General features: G+C 51.4%; 2 protein-coding genes across 4 annotated transcripts in view; one reads left to right on the forward strand and one right to left on the reverse strand.

The window, feature by feature from the left end:
• The first annotated feature begins 241 nt into the window (after window positions 1-241).
• On the forward strand, window positions 242-7,274 carry PLEKHB1 (pleckstrin homology domain containing B1). 2 transcript variants are annotated; one of them, XM_074816532.1, is made up of 7 exons: window positions 242-338; window positions 1,589-1,648; window positions 2,092-2,244; window positions 3,102-3,204; window positions 4,062-4,101; window positions 5,353-5,458; window positions 5,828-7,274. In XM_074816532.1, the coding sequence occupies exons 2-7, from the start codon at window positions 1,612-1,614 to the stop codon at window positions 5,962-5,964; spliced, it is 576 nt and encodes a 191-aa protein (XP_074672633.1). In that variant the 5' UTR covers window positions 242-338; window positions 1,589-1,611; the 3' UTR covers window positions 5,965-7,274. The 2 variants fall into 2 exon arrangements, with proteins under 2 accessions (XP_074672633.1, XP_074672634.1); XM_074816533.1 differs by having other exon boundaries at window positions 283-338; window positions 1,586-1,648.
• Window positions 7,275-13,084: 5,810 nt separating this feature from the next.
• Window positions 13,085-24,536, reverse strand: part of RAB6A (RAB6A, member RAS oncogene family) — a 65,761-nt gene continuing 54,309 nt past the window's right edge. For both annotated transcript variants that reach the window (XM_074816534.1, XM_074816535.1), the window contains exons 7-8: window positions 18,864-18,930; window positions 13,085-16,171 (exon numbers count right to left, since the gene is read on the reverse strand). In XM_074816534.1, the coding sequence (XP_074672635.1) occupies window positions 16,107-16,171; window positions 18,864-18,930 (132 nt within the window). In that variant the 3' untranslated portion in view covers window positions 13,085-16,106. The remainder of the gene's footprint in view (window positions 16,172-18,863; window positions 18,931-24,536) is intronic.

The raw sequence follows: 24,536 nt of genomic DNA on the forward strand, positions 1-24,536 counted from the left end.
TCCTGGCGGTGCGGCTGCTCCATCTCCAGAGGAAAAGGGGGGCCCTGGGGAGAAAGGGGGGCGTGGAGCTGCTGGATCCCGATTCCATGGTGGGTCACGGCTCCCGGCATCTGCTTTTTTGGGGGTAAATTGCTAAAAAGCGATATTTACTCCTCTGACCGGCATCTTAGGATGCTTCTACCCAGCCGAGCCCACCGCCCCGGCCCTGCCTGCTCCTGCCCGCCCCTGCCGATACCGGACTACAGCTCCCGGCGGGCCGTGCGGGCGGGCAGGGCCGGGCAGCGGGAGCGGAGCGCAGCGCTGCCCGCAGCGGGGACCAGCCGCGCCGCCTCCTCCCGGTGAGGGATGTGCGGGGGGACCCCGGGGGGGTGGGGGGGGCGGGGAGGGGGTGTGTGGACTCCGGGGTGGTGGGAGGAGAGGGGAGACCGGGGGGGTTGCGGGAGAGGGGATGGGGGTGCTGGGGATGGGGGGAAGCGGGGATGTGGGTACCAGGGCATGACAGTACTGGGGATGTGGGTACTGGGGGATTGGGGGTACCAAGGGGTGCCAGTACTGTAGAACTTGGGTACCAGAGGGATGTAGGAACGGGGTGCCCCAAAACGTGGGTCCAGGGGGAAAAAGATGCGAGGGGCTGCGGGTACCAGGAGAGGGGCGTACGGGAGGATGAGGGCACCAGATGTGGGTACCGGGGGGCTGCACAAACAGGGGGATGAGGGTGCCATGGGGGTGCGGGTACGGAGGGATGGTGGCACCTGGGGGGCGCGAGTACAGGAGGGGGAGGGTGCCAGGGGATGTAGGTACCCAGGGGCTGTGATTTCTGGGGGACGAGGGTGTCAGGGGGGATGCAGGTACCAGGGGGATGTGGGCATCGGGGCAACGTGGGTACCGGAGCAATGTGGGTGCTGGGGGAACGTGGGTACCGGGGAAACGTGGGTGCCAGGGCTGTGGACTCCCGGGGATTTGGGCACTGGGTAACACAGGTACCAAGGTGCTGGGGGGGAGGGTCTGGGCCTCAGTGTGCCCCCAGCCCAGGAGGGCACCCAGCCTGGAGGCCATCCTGGGGTGCTGAGCCCCCATTATCGGGGTGCTGGGAACTGCTCCTGCCTGGCCCTGGGGTTTGGCTCTGCCTGGGGACCTGGGGAGCAATGACTTCATGGTCTTATTCAGGACACATTTCCCATCCAGGCAGGGAAAACAAACAAGCGTGGCGGGTGTTTGCGGTGGAAAGTTACTGGGGCCGCGGGCGGGGGGTCAGTGCCTGTTTTGATCCGTGGCCCGGATTTGTCCACTTACCTCCACGGGCTGCTAATCCCTAAATCCCAACGGGATTAAAGAAAAGAAGGTGGCCAGAGTTCCTCCTCCCTGCCTCCTCGATGTTTCCCAGATGACGAAATCCCACATCTGTCTAACCCTGATTAACCCACACGCTCAGCTCATCCCTCCACAAAAAAAAAAAAAAAGAAAGAGGGACAAGGGGAAGACCCATCCCACTTCGCTCTGGAGCTGTGGGGAGGTGGGAACCAGGGGAAGAGCCACAGGCGAGCCGGGAGCTGCTATTTTAACCCCATTATTTTTCCCGTGCCAACAGGTTCGGAAAACCCTCCCGCAACCATGGCGCTGGTGAAGAGCGGTTGGCTTTGGCGGCAGAGTAAGTGCGACCCTTGAGCTTTCCAGGTTGGGAGCCCCCTCCCCCAAAAAAACCACAAACCCAGGGAGGTTTTGGCTACGGGATGGCGGGAGGAGGCACAGGGAGGGGGAACAGGCCCCAATCTGGACAGTTAATCCATGACAGCGAGGAAATCGCGGCTCAGCCGCTCACGGATTTATGTAAGAGGAGTGAGGGGCCGTCTGCCATAAAAACAGACGCGTGGCTCCATGTCCGGGGCTGGATGGATGCCCTGATGGCTTTTTTTTGGCAACCTTTTTAAATTTAAAGCCACCTGGTGTCATGCGGGGCTGCTCAGGCCAGGCCCGGGAGCGCTGCGGGATGCAGCCGCGAGGATCCGGCTGCGAATCCAGCAGGATGGTGAGGACACAGGGTGGATCCTGCCGGGCTCACTGGGGTCCTTCACCTCTTTCTCATCCTGTCAGGCTCCATCTTGCGCCGCTGGAAGAGAAACTGGTTCGTCCTCTACCTGGACGGGAGCTTGGTTTACTACCACGACGAGACGCAGCGCGACATGGACGGCCGGATCCACGTCAAATACAGCTGCCGGGACGTGAGGACCGGCCGTGAGAGCAGAGGTGAGCAAATCCTCCATCCCCACCCCCTGTGTCCCCAACCCCATCCCCTGCAGGGCTCTCCCTTTTAAATGATGTGTTAGGACACCCCAAAAATAACCCAGGCTGCCTAATTCACCCCTTTCTAGCTCCCAGCCAGAGCCAGGCCGTCCCCCATGAGATGCACGTTGCATCTTCTCTTCCGTTGTTTTTCCCCGGAGAAGAAAAAACTCTCCTCCTGGTTTGTGCTTGTTCAAAACACGATCCCACGGCCCTGACTCATCCCTCGTCGTCTCGCACAAACAAGGAGAACAAAACAGCAGCTCGGCTCGGCCCCGGCAGCCCACGGCTGCCGCACAAAGCGTCTTTCTTGGGCTGCGAGCAGCAGCGGCCAAGCCGCGATGGGAGCACGATCCCAAATTATCCTCAGCTGAGGGTCCCACCGAGCTCCAGGAATGGGGGAAGATGCCCAAACCTCGTGGATTTAAGATTTTCTTGCTCATAACCCAACCCCACTGGCGAGCGTCTTGGGCTTTGACAAAATTTGGGTGCCTGTTGCAATCTGGCAACTTCAAAGTGAATTTTTGGCAATTTTCTGGCCTTCTATTTTCTTTCTGCCGTGGGGGTGGAAGTTTCTGCTCGCCTGCTCTTTGCTTGCGTTGGCTTTTAACCTTTGAGATCCCAATTGTACCTTGCAAGACAGAGCCAAAATTAAACCCAGATCACAAGCAGAGTGTCCCAGCAGGTTTTTAATGGCTGCATTCGTTAGCAGCACATGGCGGGGGGGCTAATTTGGAGCCCGACCTTCTCCGGGGGTGGATGGGGAGGGTCTCGGGGGCATCTTTTTTGCGGTGGCCAGATCCTGCCCCTTCCCCTTCCAGATGTGCAGCCGCCCGAGGGGCAGAGCCGCGACTGCCTGCTGACCATCGTGCTGCGGGACGGCTCGAAGACAACGCTGTGCGCCGAGAGTGAGGATGACGCCATGTAAGCTGAAATCCCGCCGCGGCCACACCAAAATCCCTTTTTCATCCCAATTATCCGAGCCTGGAAAGAGCCTCGGCCACACCCCGCTCCCACCACACCCCATCCATGGCTAAACCCACCCCCCAGCCCCTGTTTTCTCTAACGCCCGTGTCTGCTCGCAGGGTGATAGGCACAGGCAGAAATTTGGAGGTCCCAATGAATAATTCAGAGGCAAAACCTGCTATTTTTAAGCAGTCAGTCTCCCATGGGGCAGGATTCCCTCCCGGATGAGAAATCATCTCCTGGCCTGACCAAGGATCGCTGGGGAAGGGTTTTCATCAGTATTTGGTGATAAACAGTGTGAAAGCAAATCCTTATTGGCTTAAGGCCACGTCCAGCAGAAGGAAACACCCACTTTTAGCACTGTTCCCCTTCTAATTTTTATAGAAATAAATAATTTTATAAAAATTGGGGGGTTTTAATAAAAATTTTTTAAAAATTATAAAAGGGAAACCTTCAGCTGAACTAAGATGAGGGAGAAGTTCAGCCGTGGCCAAGCTGAGTTTGATCAACTGAGCTTGACCCCAGTTGAATGGAAATTCATCCGTTACCCACTTTTCCCCCCAATTTAGCTGTGATTTTCCTGTCTGCCCTTCTTTGAGCCGAGGCCATTTCCAGGGAGAGCCGTTAGCCCCGTGCCCATCCCCGTGGCCTTGGGTACCTCCTGGCCCCATCCCAGCACTGGCTAGCGGGGAATTAAACATTAGTGCCAGCCCTGTGGCCACATCCAGGTCATCAGGAGGGGAGGGAGGGGAGGGAGGGGGATCCCACGCCCCCCAGCACCCCCCAAACCTGGGTCCCTCTCTCTTTGTTTGCAGTGCTTGGAAGATGGCGGTGCTGGAGGCGAAATCCACCCCGGTGAGGAGTTGTTCCCCAAAAGAGGGACCAACCCCAGCCCCACCCCCTCCCTGGGGCCAATGCTGAGCTTGGGGTGCCCCCCCCACCCTAACCCCTGCACCCATCGGCAGCCTCAGGGCACGGAGTAAAGCCCCTGGGGCCAGGCGAGGGTGGCCCCCCGTTCAGTGGTCCAGGGTGGTGGGGGCAGAGTTCAGGTGACAAGCAGGGGGATGGGGACACAGTTCTGGGGACAGGAGGGACAGTTCAGGGGAATGGGGACACAGTTAAGGTGATGGGGGGACAGGGTTATGAGGACACCATTAAGGTGACTGGGGACACCATTAAGGTGGAAGGACATGGTGACAGGGATACGGGGTTATGGGGACAGTTAAGGTGACAGGGGACACAGTTAAGGTGACAGGAACAGAATTTAAGGTGACAGGCGCCAAGTGAAGGGGAATGCAGGCAGAAATAAGGTGAAAGGACACAGTTAAGGTGACGGGGACAGAATTCAAGGTGACAGGGCAGAGTTAAGGCGAATGGGGGCAGAGTGAAGGTGACAGGGGACACAGCGTTAAGGGGACACAGCGTTAAGGGGAATGGGGCAGAGTCAAGGTGATGGGACACAGGGTGATGGGTCAGAGTTAAGGTGACGGGGACACAGGGTCTTGGGGACACAGTTAAGGTAGCAGCGGACAAAGTTAAGGTGACGGGGGCCAAGTAAAGGGGAATGGGGACACAGATAAGGGGAATACAGGCAGAGGTAAGGTGACAGGGGCCAAGTGAAGGGGAATGGGGGCAGAGTTAAAGTGATGGGACATGCAGATTGGGGGCAGAGTCAAGGTGACGAGGGACACAGGGTTAAGGGGACAGTTAAGGTGACAGGGACACAGTTAAGGGGAATGGGGCAGAGTTAAGATGATGGGACACAGGGTTATGGGGACACAGTTAAGGTGACAGGAACAGAATTTAAGGTGTCAGGGGCCAAGTGACAGGGAATGGGGACACACACAGTTAAGGGGAATACAGGCAGAGACAAGGTGATGGGGGCCACAGTTCCAGTGACCCGAGCACAGGGAGGTGATTCTGGTGCTTGAGCAAAGGCTGCCCCCGGTATTTGGGAGACTCCGGGCCCCCCCTTCAGCAGCACAGGGTAACCCCAGCGACTCAGCCCCCCTGTTGGGCATCAGGGAAACTGAGGCACGGCCCCAGCACACCCTGCGGGGCCCCGCTCTGGCCCCCAGCCTCACACCATGCTCCCACTGCCCCCAGGTGCACGTCTACGACCCCTACGACGACGACTACTACCAGACGGTGCCCCTCGACTCCCACCAGACCGCCTACATCAGCTCTGGCCACTACGGCCACCAGTACGGAGGTGGGTGGCCCCGTCCGACGGCCGCATCCTGATTCACCCCTCCCCAACATTTGTTTGACGCTTTGCCTTATTACCAGCTTAATTCGGCCATGGTGAGGATGGGGGAGTCGCAGGTCCCCCCCTCCTTGGCACACAGATCCCAGTTTGGGGATCGATAACCTGGCTCTGGGAGCCGCTGGGCTGAGACCTGGTAAACTCATCGCACCTCCGCACGTTCGGCAGCCGTGGTGCCAACCACAAAAATGGGGGTCCCCTCCCATCCTGCTCCAGCAGCACCCCCTTGGGGGAAGCAATGCCCCTCCATTGGCATCGGGGGGTGTCCCTTCGCCCCCCAACCCCCAGCTCACCCCCCTTTTTTTTCCCTTGCAGCTCCCGGGGTGACCCACGTCATCGTGCGTGAGGATCCCTACCGCGTCTCGGGGGACCAGATGGCCTTGGGGCTGCTGGCAGGGGCCGCCACCGGCGCTGCCCTGGGCTCCTTCATGTGGATGCCGTGCTGGTTTTAACAGCTCCCCCCCTTCCTGCAGGAGGTGACCCCCCAAAACCAGGTCACAGCCCCCCAACATGACCCCCTTTGCCTCCCCAGCTTGGTTTAACTCAGTCCTGGCTTGGTACCCACCCTCAGCGCCCCAAAACCAACCTGCTCAGCCCCCTGGGGACAGATCCAGCCCCAACCCCACCCCATATCCTCCTCCCAGCCCCGGCTTTTGCATTAAATAACCCCCCCTGTGCTTCAGGGACCCCCAAAACCCCACTGTGCCCCATTCCCACCTGCGAAGGGCTTGGGGAGCCACCGGGGCTGGCGGCAGAGGGGAGGGTGCAGCGCCCCAGCCCCAAAACCTGGCTCAGTTCCCCACCCCACATCTCTGCCGGGAGCTGTTTGTAGAAATACTTGTTTTTTGGAACGAGGGGGGATTATTCTGGGGGGAGGTGGCTGAATTTTTTTGCAAACCTGGCTGGGAAAAAAAAAAAAAAAAGCAGCACAGCTGCTTTTTGGGGGCTTTTTGGGGGGAGGCTCCAGCCCCAGAGCGGGTGCTGACATGAGAGGCAACCCCAGGGGTGGTCAAGAGATGGGTTAGACTCAAGATTAAGGGGGATAAAAAAAACCCCTTTGCAGGATTTCCACCCCCTTCCAGCCTCGCACCGGTCCCCTGGGCCTGGCCCAGCTGGAGAACTAGTGGGAAACCCCCTGGGAATTGGGGCTAAACCCCGGGGAATTGGGTTGGAAAGCGCCCTGGGAATATCTCAGCTTCCCCAACCAAGCGAGAGTCACCGCGGGAGGCCCACGCAGCGTCTGGAGTTTCACCCTGATTATTTTTTGGGAGGAGAGAGGCGGTGTGTGTGAAATCATTTTGGGGATCAGGGGCCTGTCCTGGCAGCCAAGCCGGGATCCTGGAAGCAGGAATTTGGGATTGAGGAGGGGGAAAATGGTCCCTTTGGGTGCCCCCGAGGCCAGAGGAGAAGCGGCAGCTTGTGTTTTGGTGCAGGCAGAGAGGGAAACGGCCGCGTGTTGCCCTCCGAGGCACGATTTTATCCCGCCACTGATATTAATCAAATTTAAGAATTACAACCAAAACCCACAGCTAGATGAAAAGTGACCCCAGTGCCCCGCTCTTGCCGTGAAAACCCCGGATCGGTTTGTCCCCGCGCCCGACGGGGGATCGGGATGTCCCGAAACACCATCCTCATCCTCCCCTGCCTCGCTGCTGCTGCACACCCGCTCCCATCAACCGCATCGATTTTTGGAGGAAAAAAAAAAAGAGTGGAAAAAAAAAAGAAAAGCTCTCTGCAGTCTAATAAAGGCAGCGACAAATAAGACCCGGCCTGTGGGTGAGTGAGGATGAGGAGGGGGCGGCTCATCCTCGCCAATCTCCAGTTGGGGGGGTTTGGGTCCCCCGTGGGAGCCGTGTGTGGGTGTCACCGCCTCCCCCTGCACCCCTTTTCCTCGCCCCTTTTTCAGCTGGGAACACCCAGGGCAGCTCGAGGGGAGGGAGGAGCTACTGCAAAGCTCAAAACCACCTCAAAAACGGGGCTCGAGCCCTCGAGCAGCACCCGGCACCGCGGGGTCCCCGCTCGCGGCCTCCGAAGGCGGCGCCACGGCCCCCAGGAGACGCAGGAGGGGAAGAAGCTGTCCCAGAAATCCCCGACACGGCTCCAGCACCCCGCGGAAGGACCACGATCATGTGTCAGCAGAGCGGCTCCCTCCTCTGCCCCCCCAAATTGTCCCCGCTCCCTCCTTTGCCCCCCCAAACTGTCCCCGCTCCCTCCTTTGCTCCTCCAAATTACCCTGGCTCCTTCCTCTGCCCCCCCAAATTATCCCAGATTCCTTCTTTACCCCCAAATGATCCCAGCTCCTTCCTTTGCACCCCAAATTATCCTGGCTCCTTTCTTTGCCCCCCAGATTATCGTGGCTCCTTCCTCTGCCTCCCAAATGATCTCAGCTCATTCCTTTGCACCCCAAACTGTCCCTGTGGGATGAGCGTCTCCCTTCGGGAAGGGCCCAGTGCAGCAAAGGGCCTCGCCAGCCCCGTGTTAAGCCTCAGGCTTAAAAGCATCACTGGATTTAATCTGCAAATCACCGAAGGCGAGCTTGGCCTGCCCCCTGCTTTTAGAAAAATTTCAGCATTTTCCAAGCCAGGCTTTGCCTCACAGCCCCCCCATCACTGCGGCTTTTACGGGGTGAAGAGGAGAAGGATCCGGCCCCGCACCCTCACCCCCTTCTGCCTTCTCCTTCATCCCAGCCCAGGTCCCACAGCCGCCACGCTCACCTCTGCACCTCCCTGCGCTCCTCCGCCGCCGAGCCCCGGACCCCCGCGGTTATTCCTGCTGCGGGGAGCGGGGAGGGGGAAGAATCGAGGGGGGGAGACAGCAAAATGAAACGACAAACCCACGACTGCTGCTCCGCTGCACGTCAGATGGGAAAGGAGCTGCGCGGAGGCTGAGCAGCGCTTGGCCCCGCTCCCTCCTGGATCCGCGCTTGGCCCTAAGGCGGGGGGGGGGCGGGGTGGGGGAGCTGCTGTCCCGCTTTCCGGCCTGTTTCCCAGCGTCACCTCCACCCAAAGTTGTCCCTGAAGGCCCAAGAAGACCCTTTGGGGGGTGGCCCCCACCCAGGCTGGGCTCTGGGACCAACAGCCCTTTCTTCGTGGCTGTGAACGCGGGGGTGGAGGGGGAGCAGGACCCACTGCGGCCACCTCCTGTCCCCACCACGATGTCCCACAGTACCAGGGCCGAGCCCAGATCAGCCCCAGGACTGAGATGCCAATTAGCACCCAGTGCTAACGAAGCCACATGGCACACAGAGCCGCCGCAGTGGGAATAAAGCACCCGAGTTGCAGCAGTGTAACTGGGGTGGCGGGGGGGGGCAAGATGGTTTGGGCTGGGAAGAGGCGGTTGTAGGGACACACCAAGCAGGGGGACATCCCCTAACCCCTCTTTTCTCCCAGAATTCAGCAATCCTGGTGTTGAAGGTTAAACTTTTAAGGTTAAACAATGTGGTAATATTATGCTTAGGGCAAGAAAAATGTTCTTTGTGTTGAAGCCAAAGGCATCCCTAGTCAGAAGAACAAGTCGATAGTGGCCTTTGAGCAAGGACATCCTGGAGCAATTAGCCCTTGACGAGGGTACATTGCCAACTTGGGAAGCAAACTCAAGGTCCATGAATCCTTCGCTGAGTTACCCTCATTCTAATATTAAAAAATCCCACCTATAGCTCAAAAAGAGCCTTGCCCAGGTGAAGACCTTTCCCCTGAGCACATGCAGCAGTAGAAGTATTGTCAGCTGTATTATCATTGTGTGTTAATCACTAACCAACCATCGCAGAAAGGATGGACTTGGAAAATTCCTAACTCCATGAGTTTTGTGTATAAATATAGTGGGAAAAGTCCTGGTGGTGTGCTTGATTTGGGGGTAACCACCAAGTCCCCAGGTTTGCGCAACCCTAAAATAAATAAGCAGTGTCTCTCCTGCGTGTGGGATTATTGACCTACCAAAAACCAGGCGACGAATCTGCTTTTCAGACACCACCGGGAGCTGGTAGATGTGAGAAAAGCCGGAGCTTTTCCAGAGCTGCTGGCAGTTTATTTATCACACAAGGTGTGTAACTCAAGGGTGAGACGCACCTGGAGATGGAAACACCTGGAAACGCTTCACAGCACGGCCCAGGAATGGGCACTCCAGCTGCTGTCCTGTAAAAAAGTTCCTTTTCTCCAGCTCAGAGCGACCCCCCCGCACCCCATCCCTGCGGTACCTGAATATTTCAGGGCTGATCCAGCTTCTCTCCTGCCCTATGGGGCTGGGCCGGTCTCCCCAGGACCCAGAGACATCAGGAGACCCAGGCAAGGGCACAGAGAAAGGGCAGTGCCTCCAGCAGCGCTTCCTGGGGTCTTCACACCATCAGTGGGAGCAGCTGAGGGCAGCCAGAGCCTTTGTTAGGAAGCTAAACGAAGGAGGAATTAAATATGTTAAAAATAACATCTGCAAGCGCAACCAACGGAAACCATCGTCCACAAAACCACCTGGTTTGGGTTTCACTCCGCTCAGGTCTTCACCCACAGGACAGGGGCTTCCTGAGCGCTGGCTGTGCTGGCCGGGACCAGGACCAGGAGGCCAAAATGTGCTGAGAAACAGAAATCAGGGTTGGCCCCCCTCCATTCCCACCCCACTACAGACTCACATGACCCCTCTCTCCCAGCAGCAAGAGCTGCTGAAGCCCCAAACACCAGCCGAAGCCCAGAACAACTCAAAAAACCCTCAGAAACGAGAATTAACATGGTGGGACCAGGCTCAAGGTTAACACCCACAACCAGCCCGGTAAGATTAGTCCCCAAATGTCACAGCAAAGAAATCAGCTGAGGCCACTCGACCCTTGCTGCTACCAAAAACCACTTGACTGGAAATAAAGCAGCAGCATCGTGGGCTGCTACATCTCAGCAAACATCAGCATCAAGCCTCAAAATTCCACCCGTCCCCTCTGCCCGAGCTTGGATAAACATGGGGAAGGTCAGTCCCGAGTCCGCCACCAGCCCGCAGAGCATCGACAGGCACCATTTTCTCCCTCCAACACCCTGTATCTGAGGACTGAATGGCTGCGCAGGGGGGATACGGAGTGATTTCAGCGCTTTAATTAGCAGTAACTTTAATGAAGCCTTTAACACAATCCTCGTTTCAGACGCGCTCACCAGGTGGCCAACAGCAAACACCCGAAATGGCGTTAATTTATACCCAAAACCTCAGAAAGAGGTGGCAAGGCTGGAAGATTTGACTCTGAAACAGCGCTGGTGGAGAGCGTCCTCCCTCCGAGCCCAGCAGGGGCAGCGGGACCCCACTGCCTTCAGCCCTCCTCCTCCTCATCCTCCAGGGAAGGGCAGAGCCGCTGGGGTCATTGCAATTCAGCCGGCGTTTAACTCCCACCACGCCTGAGCCAGGCGTTTGCGGGCGTCACTCCAGGCAGCCGGGCACGCGCAGCCGCTAAAGAGGATCCCAAATATCTTCTAAAAAGCTGCGTTGGACTTTGGGGTGCGCCCAGAGCAGCGTGGGGAAGGAAAACATGGTTAAAGAGGGGAAAAAACAAATAGGTCCTTTTGAAAAATCGATAAAAAAACCAAGCCCAGCAAGCCTGGAAATCCCAGTTCACACAGCGACAGAGCGGCTGAGGCGGCGGCCGAGCACCAAGCGCAGACGGGAGAGGCTGGTTCTGAGCTCTGGGTGTTTTCTGCCGCTTTCCCGACTGCGGGAGCCGCAGCCACGTCGCAGGTAGCACGGCGAGAAGCACCCTGCCCACCCATACCCCCGCTATTTATCTTCCTTTTAGGGCTGATACATGCCCAGCATGAAAAAAAAAAAACCAACAAAAAACCAAAAAAGGTGCTGCTGCATCAGGTAGAGCCCCTCTCGCCGTCTCGTTGGCTGAGGATTTGGGCGCTGGAAGCAAAACGCACAGCGAGGGGACGGCGTCGGCTGCCGCAGCAGCTCTGCAGACACCGAGGGGAGGATGCTGCGGCTCCTCCAACCCAGAAAAAAAAAATCAGGGCTGGTGCTTCCAGCGGAGCAGACAAAGCAGCCGAACGCCAGCGTGAGGCACCTCTAACCCGAGCCAGACCTTACAGCTAATAAAAACCAGCACGGCGGGGAGCAGAGCTTGGCCCGCTGAAGCCCCGGGCTGGTGGCCAGGACCAGCATCCTACACCAGCACCTAAACCATGCCCAGCTCAGCGGCAGCCCCTTTGCTCCAGTTTAACCCAGTTCCCGTTTACAGGCGGGGATTTGAGATACCAGTAGGCAAAGCGACAGCCCCAAGCAGCAGCGTTAAGGGAATTCAGCAGTAACAGGGAGCAGGAAGGGGGAATCGAGACCCTCATGCTTTAGCGCTACCCGGGAGACAACACCAGCTTACGTTTAAACTCAGCTCCTTCCAACAGATCTACTCTAAACTCGCTTTTAAGAGGGGAATGTGTTATTTTCAGATGCCCCCATCCAGGGCAGGACCTGGAGGTGCCGGGTACAAGGAACAGAAGCTCCCCCCAGTGACAAAAGCCTTCTCTGGTGACCTGTGTCATCCCCCCCCCCCCCCCCCCCAATCACTAATTCCAGCGCATTTCCACAGCTACAAGTCCACGTCCAAGTTTCTCACTTGTCAAATTTCACGACCGATTTCTCGACGGTCCTTTTAACATCCAAGAGCTTAACCAAGCGACAGAGGTCAGGCTGCTGGTTGTTACTGGACCAACCCCAGTTCATTTCCCCAGAATCATCTGGGTTGGAAAAGCCCTTGAAGCTCCTCCAGTCCAACCATGAACCTCACCCTGACCGTTCCCAACTCCACCAGATCCCTCAGCGCTGGGTCAGCCCGACTCTTCAACCCCTCCAGGGATGGGGACTCCCCCCCTGCCCTGGGCAGCCCATTCCAACGCCCAACAACCCCTTCTGCAAAGAAATCCTTCCTAAGAGCCAGTCTGACCCTGCCCTGGCGCAGCTTGAGGCCATTCCCTCTTGGCCTGCCGCTGGTTCCTTGGCTCAAGAGACTCATCCCCCCTCTCTGCACCCTCCTTTCAGGGAGTTGCAGAGGGCCATGAGGTCTCCCCTCAGCCTCCTCTTCTCCACACTAAACCCCCCCAGAATAACTCCATCAAAGAGCATCTGTTACTGGTACTCACCAACCCGTCCCTGCAGCCCTCGTCTGCACAAGTGGGGGCTCAAGGAGGATCCTCCCTCGAGGTAGGCAGGGCTGGTCCACCTGCGCCCGGTGGGATCACAGAGCGGGTACCCAGGGAAGCCGAAGACGCCAGCAGCGAGGCCACGCAACGCGCCCGAATCACCTTTGCGAAAGGGAAGGGAGGAAACGTTGGATTTCGAGAGGGGGAAGGCACAGTACAGGTACCCATCCTCGGTATCACGCTGGAAACAATCGCAGAGACACCATAGAGAACCACAGGGACTGTAAGCACACAACTCCACCATCTCTCCTCCGAAAAACACAAAAGCTTATTTTTTTGCCCTTAAAAAAAAAAAAAAAAAAGCCTCCTGCAGCACTTCAAACCCGAAAAGCACGAGCGAGGAGCAGCAGCCGGACGCCCTGCACCCCCACGACCCTGCGTTCTGATAGACATACTTAGAGAAGAGACCCAGAGCTTTCCAATGAGACAGGTATTTATTTAGTTCAAGCGCTAAGGAATTTTTGTTGTTGTTGTTGTTGTTTCATATTATCAAACAGAGCTGAGGTACCAGTGACATTCCAACATGAAGAAAAGGAACCTTTTTCCCCTTATACAATTTCTTCAACTACTTGTATCAAGACAAAAAGTGAGTAATGGAATAGCTGCATAATGTACTGTACAACAATCAAGCCAGAGTGGGGAGGAGAAAAGAAACAGAGCAGAAACCTTCACTGTTTACAAAAATCACCATTAAAAAAGTCTGTTCCCGTGGTTCTACTGGCCATGTCAATGGAGCAAAATAAAATTAAAACCAAAAAACCTGATAAGACTGATGGCGCAAGGAATTATGGTGCAAAAAAAAAAATCAAATTATAGACTGTGTTGCTCCTGTGCTCACTTTGGAAGTGTCTTTTCTCTGGAAAACTGGGATTGGGACAGGATTGAAACCTGCAGTCACGTTAAGCACTGACGATCAGCTGGGACATACGTTAAAGATACCTGGCTGTCCTGAGCAGACCTCAGGGCCCTCCTGGGGGATAAACACCAAATAATGGACAACTCGTCCTTGTTCCTGCAGCCACAGGGCTGTGTGGAACACAGAACTCGTGGGCACACTTCTTTCTAGACCTTTTTCTTTAGAGCAAATTATAACGGGCACCTCAAACAAACCCGCTCCCAGACACGCAGCCGCTCTCGACAACCCGTCCGTGCTAAGCCAGCTCCTTGCAAATCCAGTGCTTAAAGCTTGTAACTATGGGAAACATAGGGGTTTGGTTATATCAGAAGCAAAAAAAAAAAACCCAAAAAAAAGTATGTGCTTGTGGAAAACAGCCAAATGATGACCAACATAAGCTGCATGAAGAGCCAAAGGGGGAAAAAAAAAATAAACCTAAATGAAAAAGCAGCAAGATGAACCATTTTTGCACAGTTAAGAACAGTACAATACAGGAAAAGCAGCCAGGTTTCCTTCCCCCCAAGAGTTTCTTTTAAATAAAGAATGATCCTTTGTCACATATCATTGATGTTTATTTCAAGACATGCCACGTCAAAAAAACTCGCCTTTAATATTGCATTATAAAAGCACTTTACATCTCATTCTGCCTTTAAATTATTGTTGTGCAGAGTTGCTATAAACCCAGGGCAGGGCACGAGTCTAGCATTCATTTCAGGAATGAAGAATTCCAAATTTTTTATGCCCGTTTCCTGGTGAAAGTGGTGGTGAGGACGATTCCCTTCTCTTCCCCCGTTGGTTATTTTAGATGGTAGAGGGGCAGAAGAGAACAAAGGAGGAGCCTGAATATTTGCTTGCAATTGTTAAGTAGCAATCGCAACACAGACTCAAGAATTCCTTCCTGCACTGTAACTCAGCCATATTCGCCCAGCAAACAATGTATTTACAATTGTGTTTATTAACTTACACAGCAACTTCACAATGACTAGTAAAGATTAAAAGGGTGCACTTCTAGTGTGTTCGATTCCGTGTTTCTCAGGTAGCTACATCTCGCAACATCAGCAAAGCTCTAAACGGATTCCTCAGCAAAACAAAATGAAAAATAATTACTGAAAATAGTAAAAAAAAATTAAGCAAAGAAATAAATATCGAAGAAAAATGGTTAATTGTAAGCCTAGTTAAATAGAAAACTAAATTACTAGTTATTTAACCAAACTATACAGCTCTAGTGAACCAAACTAGACTTGGAAGACTGAACATAAAAAAAAAATGCTAAAAAATAAAGGCATAAATCTGCATAATCATAAGTTGGTTTCCATCCTATTAAACTCCCCTCCTTTCCATCTAAGATCTCTCAACTAGATTTCTGCATGATCAAAGTAGACACCCCCTTCCCCAGTCGACCTACGACCACGCTACGGACAAGCGGGTGCGATTCCCCCTTCTGCCGCCCCCTCTCCCCCAGCCGTGAACCGGCCCGTGAGCTCGGCATTTCCTCCGGGTAATCCAGCTGCTCTTTCCTCTTTCTGGTTTGAAGTTTTAAAAAGGTTTCAATCTGCTTCGGCAGGTTTTAAGTGCCAGTCCTGAATTCACCTAATTATTTCCCCTAAAAAAAAAGAAGCAAACCGCTTTCTCCTCCAAACAGCTGAAACTTTACGTTCCCATCTCTCAGGCAATAATGATTTACTTTGTTCGTGTTCTACATAAAAGGGAAAAAAAAATGCTCTTAAAACTCATCTTGCACTCAAAACGTATTTCCCTGTTTCCTGCAAGTGTTTTGCTAATGCACATCCACCCTTTCCTTCCCCCCCAAATCCTCCAGAAGCCATTCATCCCGTTCAGAAAGACACTTTGTATTTCTGGGTTTGCTTTCTTGGAAATGTGTTCACGTTGCCTCTGCAAGAACTAAAAAATTCCAGTAGCCTTTCATGGTGTCAAAACCCCCGCTAAGGTTGGTTTCCAAAAACGTTTGGGGGTTTGAAAACCAGTCAGACTATCTCTGCTCAAAAGATTAAGAGCTTGGGTTTATTATTTTTTTTTTTTTCCATTATTGTAAGGATAAGCATTTAACCCTCGGCATATGCCACCTCCGCTTGCGTTTCTGACTGCTGTCTAGTCATTTCCAGTTTGTTAGAGAAATCAAATGGGTAAGATTTGCAAGCATTCTTCTGCACATACATCTCGTCTAAGTCCAATTCAAAACTTACTCAGTTTCCATCATTTCAAAGTGCAATATCATAACATATTAAAAAAGGAACAAATATTAAGAAATTGTACCTATTTTTTTTTAAAGTTATAACTAGAATATGCTGGAATATTTTGGCTTTATTTTTTCTTATAAATAATGAAGACACTGACATTTTCTTTGTGTGTGTGTGTGCTTGTGAAGCTAATAGATCATCTCCACGAGACAGCCAGCGATGATGAACTGCAATACGTTATTACTGAAAGGGGAAGGTTCAAGCCAATATTCACACTGCAGTCAATGAAGAGTAAAGGGAGGGAAAGCAGTGATGTTCTGGAGAAAGGTAGAAGCCACATGGTATTAGCAGGAACAGCCTCCTTCACTGACAGGCTGCTCTTGAGGCTTTTCCAGTTTTATGTCAATCACTGGAAGAAATAAGTTAAGGCAAACAGATATCCAATTCTATTTCCCGACCAGCACAGGTGGGGCAGGATTTAGATTTTTGGTTCAGTATTTCCCACTTGAAATACTTGAAAAATATTTTCGAAAGCTCTCGAAAAGACCAGCTTCAAACCAAAGTCAAGGTACAGGTTTCTCAGCAGCCCCTCTTGCCCTGGCATTGACACCTTCCTAAGGAGGTAGCAGAAACGGTGTCAGACCCCAAATATCCATCTCTGACCAGAGTCTGCTCTTCCCCAGTGATCTCTTCTTGTTCTAAAGCAACTGCTAAATTAAAGATGTGTACGCTGAAGGGTCTAATCACTGTTTCCAGAGGGGACCAGTAACAGCTTGGATACCCCCAGTTTCAAATCAACATTAGGTTGGGTCTTCCAGCACCTCCAGCTGCTGGGCACCCAGGAGGGGCTCAAAGAACGAAGCCCTGGAGATGGTAGGAGCCTGGAGGAACCCACGGAAGGACAGCTCACTTCCTCCTCCAACTCCTGCTCCTCTCCACGGCCAACCGGAGGCTCCTGTCGCTGTCCCCACGCAGTTTGGGGGCAGACAGAGGAGCCTGTCTGAGTTTGAATACAGCTGGCAGCATATTCTAGCCTGTTCCTTCTCACGCTGTGCCCATCACTGAGTACCTACACCGCCCCCAGCTCTGATGCTCCGTACGTGCCATCCTGAACTCTCCCATCCACCCTTCCTCTAGTTAAACTGCTTTGCTCACCCCAGTGTCAGCCAACAAAACCCCTCCCTGAACTCACCCCGCAGCGACAGCTGATCTCCGACAAGAACGTGAGGTCGCTGGAGAACTTGCTGCCCTGAACCTCGATACCTATTTAAGTCAGAGATGCTCGAAATGAGCTTTGGCAGCTTCATCACCGAGCACGAGCAGTTCAAGATCTCTGAACCCACAACGTTCTGCATAAAAAGCCTACAGAAAATGCCCCCCACCCAATAATCCCAGTGCAGCTGTCTGGGAGACAATCGTATTCCATTTCTGCTATCTGCAGTCTGCAGGAAGTCAAATTCCAAGTGCCCTTATTGCACTCCCATTTAGAGACCAGTGATCAAACTCCCTGATAGGGAAACCACAGGCCCACCACCCACTGCCTGTGCATGCTACCACCATCCTCATTAATAAAGATGGGTGCTCATTAACCTTTTGGTGACTTGCATAATGAAATATTTTTGATCAATCAAGTTTGCATCGCACAAAGCTTGTGCCTTAGCAGCTGCAACCCACAGTTTCTCAAATCCCCCTTTCCCCTATGCGGCAAGATGCTCTACAGGAGATGATTTCAGCATTCTTGTCCCCCTCCTACAGTTCCTGCCGCATCCTTCCCTCAAAACACCATTTCTCCTCGATTTACCAGCTGCCAGCTACGTGATCCCTGCTGCAAATAAAACAGACAGCCCTGAAAAAAGTTCTTCCACTCAAAAAAGCTCACCCACTTCTAGCATCTCAGCAACTCTTTCAGTCAAGACACAGTGCAACCCCTCTTTGCTCCCACCTGAAAGTGCCCACCAGGATTTCCCCTACTCTTTCTCCATTCCCTCCCCGTCCTGCACGCTTGCAGGCAGAGGCAGGCAGCCCTCTCTCCACCTTCTGCATCACCTTTCCTCTCTAATCCAAGCAGAAATGGGTAGTCTGGTGAGATTGTAAGAAGTGGCTCAGTTATCACAGAACTTTCCACCTTCCGAGCTACGCTGAACCACAACCACACCCACACTTTTGTCACAAGCCACCCACAAAGGAACCTACACGACCTTAACTGCCCTCCCCGAACACACCCAGCTGGCCAGGTCAGGAATTCAGATTTAGCCATATTGCTTGTCACGCACAAATTTTATCCTTTTTCCATCCCTCATGCCACCTCCTTTCCCTTCCCCGAGGCTGATCCCTTCAGTTGTCTTCTCCTCCCTCGCAGCACACCGGTGACTGTTCAGAGCTGTCTGGGGTCAAGCCCTGCAACCAGCTGCCCTGGGAGCTTACGGGATCTCCACTCTCAGAGATGGCTGAAGTTTCCCTGAATGTGACCCTGAGAAACTGGCCTGATTTTGGAGTTAGCCCTGCTTTGAGCAGCAGGGCTGCAAAAGGCACCTACAGAGCCCCTCCCAACACAGCTTATTCTGTGATTCAGCAAGTCAGATCAGAGCATCTGCTCTGCAAGAGCCAGAAACCTTTTTTTTCAGACCTCACTGCAGCTGTTTTCTCCCAACTTCATAGTCTCCCCCTCCCTCCCCACACCCAACCCGCTCAAACACCAAGCAAAGAATCTTTCTGGATCTGTTTGCACCCTTCTGCACCTTCCCACTGTCCTCCCCTCCAGCTTTCACTCAGTTGTCCTCACTTCTATACTACCTCATAGCCCTAAGCATCCCTACTTCCCCTGATTTACAGGAGAGGCCTCCACCCTTAACACCCCTAGTCCCAGCCTTTTCTCCCACCAAACCTTCTCCCTCAGTATTTTAAGCTCAAAGGTTACTTGCCCCTATTCCCCCTCTCAGGCCTCTTTTTGGGATGTCCGTAAGCTGACCGAGGGCTGCAGGAGAAATAACATTCCCTCCTCCTTCACCCTTATTATTCAGGGCCTGCATCTTCCTCGTCCACGGTAACGCCTGGCAGCGCTTTGCCACCACCACATTGCAGCACAGGCGCATAAAGGATACTGTCTTCTCTACTTTTGTCTTGTGTGCTTTCCATTCCAGGCAAGGCAGCTGCCACGCGTCGGAAAAGCTGCAAAAAAACCACACAGGGAACAGATCAAAACAATCTTACTTTAACGAGTGCACCCCAGTTGATACAGTTCAAACAATGATTCAATACATCCTTCGCCACTATTTACACTGCTTACACCAAAAAGCCTGACACCAAATATAACCTTTATTCTTAGGAAATGGCAAACCACATTTTTGTTGTTATTGAAGATCAAATGTTACCGGCTACAAGCAGCAAACCTTCTATCACCTTCTCTGCAAATATGCTCTGTTTGGAAACCAGCATTTCCACCTCACATCTGCCACTGATGTCCACAGACTCCAACAACTTCCCCACGTCAGGTGGGAACTTGACCTTCGCAGCTCCACAAAGTATTAGTTACCCAGAAGCATGGACATGCTGATAAAGTCAAACACATCATCCAGGATGTGTCTGTCACCAATATTGGCCAAGCTGGCACACACAGAAGAGCGTCACAAAAGGAGCATCTTCTTCCAGGCTCCACATATCTGTGGCTCAGGTTCCCCAGGAACCAGACAAAGGCTCTTTCTTTCAGTAATCTGCCCAATCCTTTTCTGAGCGCTCTCAAGTTTTGGTACCCAACTCCACTGTTATGGTATGTCCACACTCAGGGTATAAAACACAGAAAAGGAACATGAGTCAAGTGCACTTGCAAACCCAAAACAGTAGTTCTACCTCTCACTTGAAGGCTGTCTCCCGTTTCCTTAGCTCTGAAGTCTCTTCATAGTTTTATTCCACTGAAAGGAGGCTGAGAGCTAAGACTGAATGGAACCAATTCCCCCTCCTGCATTTCCTACCTTTGCCCCTGAGGCTCAGATTTGTGGTTCCCAGCTTCTCCCCAGCCCTCTGGGTAAGGAGCCTACACATTTGCCCGCTATCAAAGCGTGACAATTCACTTTAATTTCCTGAGCTCACAATAGCTTGTCTCCTCCTGCACAGGAACAGCACAGTGAAGGACTGACCTTCAGCTGAGGGTGATTTTTCTGAGAAGCTGCCATATTCAGTGGGTAGGAACCACACAATTTTCAACAGTAACATTTTCTTTTTCACGTGCCTCAGCAAGTGTGCGCGCAGGAGGACAGGTCAGACCAGATGGACACAAGGATAAAGAGCATCTTTCCTATTCATCAGCGTTATCAAATGACTACCTAATTGTTTCTTACCTTTGAAGAACAGCCCTAGCAGAGTTCTGATCCCATGCTGATGTGCTCAGCACACACCCACATATAAACATCTGACATACACTGCATTAATATTTTTACACCGTTACAGACTTTGTTGCTACAACATACTTCTTGCCCGCACATTCTCAAGCATCCAGGACACGAGCTGTTTCCAAGCTCTCTACATCTCCATCCATCAGTGTGTTAAAATCACCCCACCGCATGCCCGAGAGTGGCTCGTGAGTCCCAGAAGGCCTGGTGCAAGTCTGACATCAGCCTTCATGTGTTAAATTGACATCATTGCACATTATTTCAGTCCTCTCCTCAAATGACACAAAACTAAACCTCTTATTCCCAGTGACCCACTTTCCACAGAAAATTGAGCCATGCTGCTGTCAGTCTGTTTATATTATGAATGTAGGTCCCTGAACAGCTTCAGGGGCTCAAGTGCTTTTGAAATTTGGCCCTGAGTGTCCAAATGATGCTGGGAAAACATTAAGACACCTCCAAGCTACACAGGAACAAGCCCCCAGGTTTGTCAGGTGCAGCTGTGACCGTTGCAGGGCAGGAGTACAAACACACGGTGCTCGTTGGTGTCTGACCTCTGCTGTCACCACTGTTTGTTCCTGACTAAAGAGACTGCTATGTGAGGAGAGGACAAAACGGACAGGTAAAAAAAGGCAAAGCTGCTTTCCTTCGCCATTCCCATCATCTCCCTCATAACCACTCTACAAACCAGCATCCTCACCCCTTTTTCACCAACAGCAACACCACTTTGTGGGCATACACCAAAATCTGGACTGAGACAAGGATATGGGTCTGGGAAGTCAGTTCTTGCTGTAGCTCAGTGATTTTAGCCAAAAATTTCCAAGCAAAAAAGCTTCGTATGCCCCTCTAAGCTTCTATTATCCTCTACCCCTATCCTGAGCCTCCCAGCCTCGTTGAAAAGTTCAGACAAATTATCACATGCCAACAACAAAGAAAGAAAGATCATGTCAAAATTCCAGACGCTAAACTGTTCTAGCCACCGACACCAAACAGACAGCAGGAATGCACACCCACCCAAATGTATAAAGGTAAGAGAGAGCTCCTGGTCAAATTGAGATAATTTTGACACAGGGAGAAGCTAAACATTGATCTAATTGCAATCCTTGTACAAAAAGAGTCCTATCAATCGAGCTCACCACTTCTTCTTACTGTATCTGCTTGCCTCATCTCACCACCACTCTTAATTCTGCTTGAAAAAGCAACGTGACTATGATTTTTCAAACATTTTAAAACTAGTCAGACATGAGCACTTTTAGCTTATAAGAATGAAATAGGGGTGAAGAAAGAAGCTGCAGACTTTCAGAGGAATCTTTCATCATATCCTCATGGTCAGCATTATTTTTCCTTGCCATTCCAATCAGATAAGAGGACAGCACTGCCAACCATCTTAGCTTTGTTACTTTTCAAAAGGCTTTTCTTTCACTCAGTATAGCACTAGACTATTCTTAAGGTTTTTTTTGCCTCTGGGAGAGGATCAAGGAAGTAACTGACATTCAATCTCATCTTCCTCTGGAAGCCTTAAAGTTTTAATACTGTATTTGAATTCACAAGCGCTTTGCAGTCTCAAGGCTTTCTTTGCCTTTAACAGTCTTCAATAAACTTCCTGACTCGATCACATTTGGGTACGGAAGGTTGTGACTCCTCCTTTACTGGGCTTTGTCCCTAAAATTACTTCTACTTTCAAAATGTTCAATACTCAGTGAACTTTCACCAGTTGATTAATGGATCTCAACTTTAATTTTATGAAAGAATCAGCTTTGTGACTTCTGGGAAAAAGAAGAAAAAAGGATTACTGGACAGCCACCAGACTGCATTGCAAAATATTCAAATACCATCTACAGTTATGCTTTCAGAAGCGTACTGGTATGTTGTCAATGCATAAACAGCTGATATGGTAAACTCTGCTCCTCTCTAGCACATTGCTTCATAGCTGCATCTATCCCTATTAGCTCTGCAGGGGGAGATCTGTTAAACCTCTCGCCCCTCCAACACACACTTCCCTCCTGATATGCAAATAATACATTAGAGGCAGAGAACAGAGCAAATTAGCTAATCTGTCCCACCAGTACACTGCTTTTTTTTTTTTTTTGCTCATATACTGCAGTCTTAAAGAGTAATTTTGACCCAGTTCTTAACACAGAAGGTTTGGGGGAGAAAAAAAAAATCCCTCTCATCAGTTTTAAGGATGGATATGCAACAGAGGTTGGCGCAATCCTACCAGATTGTGCCTAAATTAGGTCGCTTGCTTGACATCTTTGCTCTGACAGAAAGAAGGAAACGCATCATCTCGTACAGCTCTTTGCTGATGTCATGCACTTTGAGATCCTACGTGGGAGCAGCATTACCAAAAAAATTTGTTTTAAACTGTGGCATTGCTATTTACTTCCCCGTCGTACAATACGTAGAAAGGGAGGGATGCAGTTTACAGAGGGGAGGGGTGGAGAGTCTTAAAAAAACCTCAGCTGCTGAGAACCAGCTGGAATTACTGCATTTAAACCAAGCTGCTGACAGAAAGGCTAAGTGCTTAAAATACAGTAATCCTTTCTTTACATTAAGACCAGGAATAAAATTCTGCCTTTAGCGGTATTTCTCCCCTAAATTATTTGACTAAAAAAAAGGAATTTGGCAACTAAGAAAATCAACTTTCTTTCTTATTAACCTTCTGCTTATCAGCCACAGCATATGTGAACAAATCCAATTAGGGGAACTTCATGATGGTTAGAAAGCAGCTTTCTATGCAGGGACCTTACCGCTTTGCAGTGCCTTCAGGACCCAAGCCAGCAGTCTTAACTCACTGAAAAACGTCACAGGGAGTTGCACGTATATATATTATATATATACATGAATATATATAATATAGTGTATATATACACACACATATATGTCTAAATATTTGTGCATGTGTGTGCGTGTGTATGAAAACACATGTATTCAGGACTTTTTTTCCAAGGCAGGAGTTAAACGCAGCTGTGTGAAAGTCTAAGAGCCACACAGAGTCTCTTTCAGCATTCAACCCTGCAATCTCCTTCCTGATTAAACACTGAAAAAACACCCAAACCCCTCATCTCTTGCCATTAGTTTCAACTCATTTGCCAAACTGTGCCTTTCCTACTACCCTAGCCAATAAATCCCCAACAGATCAATGTCACAAACGACTGTAGGCATAAAACAGTTTTCACTGTAACACCCCTGCAGCAATATGGAAAGGACAGGAGGATCACTGTCCAGATGGAAAAGCCAGGCAAGAAACCTGTTCCCTGATGCAAAGCAAACAAAAATGTTTTCCTAATTCTCATTCTCCGAGGAGAGCAGTGCGACTCAAAGAATAATTCTTGCCCATCAGATAGACAAAAATCAAAAGACAGGGACAGAGCCAAGCTGCTAGATGCAGCCAGCTCTGTGAAAACAGGGCTATTCCAAGGGCCACGGTCCTTTAGCTGCTGCCGTGAGAAAGTTTTTCTGCCAAATACCATATTCAGTCCGTGGCTCTGAGAGCAAATGTAAAGCGTGCCAGGTACTGCTGTAAGGAGGTCTTCGGGGGTCTCCCTCCCCTCTCTTTCTACAAGACAGCAAAATGAACCCTGACATATTCTGGGCATGAAGTCCACAGACTAACAATAAGATTCCCTGAAATACAGACTGCCGAGTTAGAGCATGAATCTCAGAGTCTTTTAAAGCTTATTCAGGGCTGACAAATAAAATGAATTAAAGACTACGATTCTCTGCATTAACTGAAGTTATCTGCTTCTCTCCTCAGTCTTAAAGCTCCCCTGACAATCCGTCTTTGCTGAAACTTGCAGGATCCAAAAGCCAATTTTTTTCCCTCTATTGCCTCAATTTAATCCCAGAACAATACTATCACCATTTTAACTCTGCAATATCATCCAGCCATTCTTCCTTCAACATCTTCTCCCCAAAGCCAGAAGGAACAGCAAGTGTCTAGGACCCTGGAGACAGCCCTACCTTAACAGATCCAGCAGTGCACAGCAGCTGTACATTACAATCTAGTTTGACAGTGTACAACTACAAGAGATGAGGCTCGCCCCAGCAGCTCATCAGATCAGTCTTGGGGGAAAAGAAATGCCACAGAAGTCATAAAATGAAAGCCTGCTGTGTCCAGGTTTCAGTCAGCACGTACACAGGCTACAAATCCTCTGTACTTCTCTGCAGTGGCTACGTGGAGATCCACCCCTGAGCCTCTAAACCAAGCCCCAGGTTACTCACTTCCACCTCAGTCCCCAGTACTATGTTAGCTGAGGTGTCATCTTCTGAGCTGTCTCCTTTCATGTCACAGGGGAACAGAAAAAAAAAAAAAAAAGCACCACTCAGCAGTACGATCCCCTCCATCGCTTTGTTGGGAGAAGATCCTGGCATTGAAATACAGGCTGTTTG

Source organism: Strix aluco, chromosome 2 (genome assembly GCF_031877795.1).
Source record: "Strix aluco isolate bStrAlu1 chromosome 2, bStrAlu1.hap1, whole genome shotgun sequence".
Taxonomy (NCBI): domain Eukaryota; kingdom Metazoa; phylum Chordata; class Aves; order Strigiformes; family Strigidae; genus Strix; species Strix aluco.